This window comes from Nanorana parkeri, unplaced genomic scaffold (genome assembly GCF_000935625.1).
Source record: "Nanorana parkeri isolate BGI_ZX_2015 unplaced genomic scaffold, ASM93562v1 scaffold206, whole genome shotgun sequence".
Classification (NCBI taxonomy): Eukaryota; Metazoa; Chordata; class Amphibia; order Anura; family Dicroglossidae; genus Nanorana; species Nanorana parkeri.
Genome location: NW_017306474.1, coordinates 124,235 through 130,234, shown reverse-complemented (window position 1 = coordinate 130,234; position 6,000 = coordinate 124,235). Strand labels below are relative to the sequence as shown.

General features: G+C 41.5%; 1 protein-coding gene across 1 annotated transcript in view; it reads right to left on the bottom strand.

Moving 5' to 3' along the window:
- The window catches only part of PIP5K1B (phosphatidylinositol-4-phosphate 5-kinase type 1 beta), a 153,086-nt gene that overhangs the window by 56,793 nt on the left and 90,293 nt on the right, over nt 1-6,000 (bottom strand). Inside the window, exon 7 of the mRNA XM_018555659.1 lies at nt 3,334-3,633. Within this exon, the coding sequence (XP_018411161.1) occupies nt 3,334-3,633 (300 nt within the window). The remainder of the gene's footprint in view (nt 1-3,333; nt 3,634-6,000) is intronic.

The window sequence follows — 6,000 nt, the reverse complement described above, 5'->3', positions numbered from 1 at the left end:
AGCCAGCTGAATTTTGGTTTTCCTTTGTCAAAGGTGGAGTTGGGCTTTAAGCTCAGAAAAAGCTAAATGAAACAGCCATTAAACAGTCATAGCATTATCAGTTCACAGGTTGACTTTACTTTGCTTCAGAAAATAAAAGCAGCATCATGGAAGCAAGAAGGGAGTGTCCAAAAAAAACTATCCCAGTAGCAGCAGCAGCAGTCCCATTGCATTGCCGCTTTATGGAGTCTTCAGTGAATGCAATCGAAGGATCTGCTGACGTCAGAAGCCAGCATGTGATCTAATATGCTGACTTAAGGTCATGACACGTGTAGCCCCACATTAGATGCTTTTCCATCTGTCAAGTTTCTATACTTTGGACAACTTATCCCGTCATCACTATTTTTCACGTATATTTCTACTATTACTATGAATACCTTAATGGTTTGAACAGAACAGGGGCAATAAAAAAGGACACATGCACGCTTACAGAATATAAGGGAATACATACATATACACCTGTAAAAAAATCAGCCATTATGGATCCTAATAGTAGATAATAAGCAACTTTTCTCCATGTTTTCCTCTGTAAAGAATTTTAATATACTATTTACATAGCTGGAAGGATGTAGAGCAGTGACATGCACACTGGGGATTTGCTAGAATTAGACACTTCCCTCCAGGACTACATCTGCTTTGAATAACTGCTTTATGTTAGCCAATGTAATAAATGCATACAATGATCATTACAGTTCCCTGTTCATGTGAGTAGCAGGGTGAGATGCTATTAACAATTTTTATTTGCACTGCTGTGACATTTAGATCAGCATTTGTAGACATATTCTTTGATTCAATATCAAAATGTACCATTTCTTGTCTGCCATTGGACAGGCTATATACTGCAGGAAGTGGCAACAGTAAATGCATTTAAATGCAACCCAGGGAGTTTCACTGGACTTTCATTTCCAGCCCACTTGGTGGAGTTACTTTATGTAAGAAGTCGAGTATGCTTACGTTTTAAGTGATTTTGTACTTTGCAGAGTGAGTTTTTATTTATCCTAGTAAATGAAAAAACAGGAAACAAGAAACAGAAAAAAAACAGGATTTTTTTCTGGCAAGTGATTGGATGATATAAGTCAGCACACTGTAACCTTATTCACTAAGCTGTTATTTTTCTTTTTCTTTGCCAAGTGACTTTTTACTTAGTTTAGTAAATGAGGTGAAATGATCAAATTACATGTGAACAAAATTCATTTTTTTACAAAATTTTCCTTGCACATGATTGCGTCTTTAATTCACTTTAAAAATGCACAAACACTACTCAGTAACCCTAGTAAATCAGGGTTAATGTGTGTGTTTGGGTTAGGGATGCACCGATACCTGTTTTTCAGTATTGAGTACGAGTACCAATATTCTTTTCTCGGTACTCGCCGATACCGAATACCAATACTAGAAGTCCCATTAAGGAAACTGGGTGGCGTGTAATGACTCGCCTTCTGGCTTCCTGTCACCAGGTGACGAGGGAGCATGGAGCCGGCTTTCTGGCCAATCAGGAAGCCAGGAGGCGAGTCATTACCGCCCCCTGGCTTCCTGGTTTGCCAGGGAGCCAGCTCCTTGATCATGAGGAAGCATGGAGCCGGCTTCACGGCCAATCAGGAAGCCGGGCGGCGTGTAATCACTCACCACTCGCCTTCCTGATACTGGAAGTTCCGGTATTGGGATAAGTATCGGGAGCATTTGGGCGAGTACGAGTACCGGTATCTACCTGTATCCGTGCATCCCTAGCTCTAAAATTACTTTACCTCTATAAAAGCTGTTCTAAACAAAACTGTAAGTACAGCATGAAGCATACCATCTGCAAGTCAGCAAAATCACTAAAGAACAGTGACATATGTCTAACTCTTGATACATTTTATACATACATATCCATAACCGGTAGCTGCAGTTCCGTATTTGTCATTAGTATTTTAGGTCTGGTAGGTCTTTAAGAACAAGCAGCTTTCCATGTTCACAAACCAGGCATCATTTTCTAACACAAACAGAACAGTAAACATCGCCGTCCTTGGAACACAAGGTTCTCTTTATAAAGCAGCTATGAAAAACAGGCTGAGCAAAAATTAACCTTGGATCTACCAAAGAAAGTTTAGTATTCCTGGCTAGCACTGAGTAGAGTCACATATATCTTACCATTTAAAGAAAACCTGTACTAAGGAAGTATGGGGTCTACATCTACTAACCTATTTTGAAAAAAACAGTTCGCTGGCTGTCATGTTTTTCCAGTGGCTTCAGTGCTTTCTGAGTCACTGTCCCAGGGCAAGTATGCAGGAGCTCTGAATTCACCCTGACTTTCTTGCAGTGCTTTCTAAGTCAATGTGAAAAATTTTCTAAGGTAGTTGAAACATTTCACTTTTAAAAAAAAGTGTTACTATGTGTCACTTACGGTAATTATCCAATTATGTGAAATGCATCTGCACATAATTGGGTGTTCAAAGGGAACAGGAATTTGCTTCTTACATGACTGGATAACTCAAGTGAATGTTTACACAATTTTTTGACCGATGATTCTCAACTCTTTTAGTAAATCATCCTCATTTTCTGAAGCCAAAGAAAGTCATGTGACTAGCATTCAAATAGAAATTAGCAATGGCAAAGGTTTTCTTTATTACCTGAAAGTCCTGGGAAGTGTAGCCAGCTGGGGAGGAGCAAGAAGACGCAAGGAAGCACAAGTATGGGAGACACTTTCACATTGCCCTGCATGGGCAAGGCGATAGTATCTCTTTAATATCCTGAAAGGAAGTGGCGGAAACCTCCTCAATGGGCACGCAGACAGTATTTCAAACCTGACAGAAAAAGCTCAACAGAGACGTAGCATTTAAAACCCCAAAAAAGCTTCTAACCTTTCCCCGCTCTATCTAAAACTAACAAGAAAGCTTTGCTGGAGTGTCTTGATGCAATTTTGATTTGTGCCACCAAGTTTGTTGATGTAATACTGCTATATGCACTACACAATGACACCATTACATAGATGTGTCTGGTGAGCCGGTCCTCAAAACTTGTTAAGGACCTACGTTAATTATCATCCAAGCTACAGAAAAATATATGTATGTCTCTTCTACTTCCCATTTTTTTACATTTCAGCTTTCACACAGATAAGAGATATTGATGTTCATTGACCAAACCAAGTATTTTAAGCACTTTTTCATATTATAAAGATGTGTTGCAGTTTTTACTCAGGATCTGAAAACTGTAATTACTTTATGAATTACGGTACTAAAATAGTGTTGTAAATTGTTTCCGGTGTTAGACTACAGAAAACAGCCATAAGTAAAAAAGGGAAGCCAGAACTATACTCACACGACAGTCTCTCTGTAGTGTTTTCATCAATGCCAGGTATGTCTCAGGATCAAAATATATTCCTTCAGGCATTTCTTGCATAAAATCCAGGTCTTTGTATGTGGGGGAAGATTTCTCCCGTTCTTTTCGAGATGCTCTCCGCTTATATGTGGAACCTTTGAGGTCATATGTATAATGCATTTTCAGGGACCGTGGCAGTACATTGTTCATTACAACAAGTCGAATATTTATTCCTCCAGACTGCAGACAGTATAGTCCATAAAATTTGGGCAGCAAGGTTCGGGGATTTTGATTCAAGTTCTAAATTCAAATGCACACAAAAAAAAAAAACAGTGAAACTTACAAACACCTTTAAAAATTAGATTTTTACTGTAAAATCCATTTCTTGTAGTTCATTGGAGGGATGCAGGATTCAGGCACAATTGGGTTAAACAGCAACGGAAAACACTAACAGGCCCACACAACAACAACAGCAACAACAGGACATGAGCCTGCCTGCAGCACAAAGAGCCACCTGAAGGACCTTATGCACGAAATTGGGATCAGATAAGGCCTGAGCATCCATCTGGTAAAATGTGTGAACAGAAGGCCAGGTGGCAGCCTTGCAAATCTGGGAAATAGATGCTAGATGTCAAAAAGCCCAAGAACCACTCATAGACTTAGTCAGTTGCACTTTGACAGGAAAATGACCCTTAAGACCATAAGTTTGGATGATGATTTGTCAGAGCTATGAGGATCACCAGAATTCCCTCTTTCCGGATCTTGTGAAGCAGACGAAGAAGGGATTTCAGAGGAGGAAAGGTATAGACACGACTGTACTGATCCCACAGAACTATCACAGAATCTAGAGACAAACCTGTTCAGTTTGGTATTTAAACTGGTTGCTAGAGTGTCCACATCAAGCATCTCCTATCTGTGACCCAGTTCCCGAAACACTCCCGGATGGAACAACTTCCCCTTGTGTAGGCACTGCTGGCTAGGGAAGTCCGCCTACCTGTGGAACTGTGCAAATGGGACTGCCTCGGATGAGGCAACCATCAAACTCAGGGTTCTCATGCAGAAGCATGTGAGACAGCTCCTGGAATTAAGAGTCCAAGTCCAGAAGTTGATAGCTAGAAGTTTATCTTGTGGAAGAAAACTCTGACTTGAGCTGTGTTTGGGATAATACCCAGATACTCCAAGCGAGTAAACTCCATTGCAGGCTTTTGAAGGTTCAGGATCCAATTGAAACATTTCAAGGTCCAGATTGCCTGTGCCACATTGTCAACCAAAACCTGCGGTGACCGCTCCCACAACAGGAAGTTGCCCATATATCTCACAATGGGGATACCCAGGGAGCTTAGCAAGGCTAGTACAGGTACCAGAACCTTGGTGAATTCTTGAGGTGCAGAGGACAGGCCAAATGGCAGGGCCACAAGCTGCAAGTGTGGGGACCCACAGCAAAATGAAGGAAACACTGATGAGCTTGACAAATGGGGATACGCAAGTTTAGGTACTTCATGTCTACATAGGCAAAATGTCTACCAGATAGAGGGAGGCTATCCAAAGGAAGACATTTAGGGGCTTAAAATCCAAAATGGGGCAGAATCCCTTTTGGTTTGGGGGATGTGAAAAGGTTGGAGTAGAACCACTGAAACCTTTTACCATAAGAAGTGGTGTGTTAACCCCTTGATCCAGAAGGCTTGAAAGGGCTGTAAAGAGATTTGCTTATCTGTGTTGAGACACAGGAAGGGTTGGAAGACATGAACCGCAGAGTGGGTAGGGAGCAGAATTCTAGCTTGTAGAATTCAAGACCTGGCTTGGGTCTGGCTTTTGAGGTTGAGGCCTAGGAGTAAAGAAAGGAACTCTTCCTCCCACTTCAGAGGGGTGGTAAGTTTTTCTAGCCTGGGGTCTAAGTTTCTTCTGCTGGAGTAGAGGGCTACTCTTACCCCAATGACATCCTTGATGATAGTGCCCAAAGCAGCTCCAAAGAGACATTGTCCCTTGAAATGGGAATATGCAAGTTTAGTATTCACTAATATGTGCAGCAACTGCTTTTTTGCATGCCTGCTCTACAGCCCAACATTTGAGCCAAAGAGTTCTCTATATGTTTACTAACAGGAGACTCATATGGGATATAAGGCAGGGAATATCCACCAACCAGTCCATGCAGTAGCTTAGAGCTGCTGGCATGAGTTCATAACATTCCACAAACAGGGGATATATTCGGAGGGCAACAGGATCTCTTTGTGTGGCCCCAGTCCATTACCCTAACATCTGACAGACTAGCATTACAGCCAAGGTAGGTTGCAATGCAGGTCCAGCCAGAGCTAACAATGTTTTAGAAAGAATCTTTAAATTTTTATTGTTGGGATCCTCAAAACAGGCACAGGGACAACAAAGCTCAAAATACAAGGTCACGCCTTGAATACTCATGAACCAGCTGCTGATAGCAGGAGATATTTAGATGACCAAAGTTGACCAGGTCACTGTAGGCAGCGAAGACCAACCAAGGCAGATTCTTGTGTCACTTGCGAGTAGTGGCGGAATATGTTACCCCACGCTGAATGGTGGGAAGCAGACCATGGAGAGTGCATGCATGAGACTCCACTTCTTGAATGAAAAAAAGAAAAATACTACAAACAGTAAAACTTTTCTTGGTGGAAAAATAATCCATCCTTCTAGGAC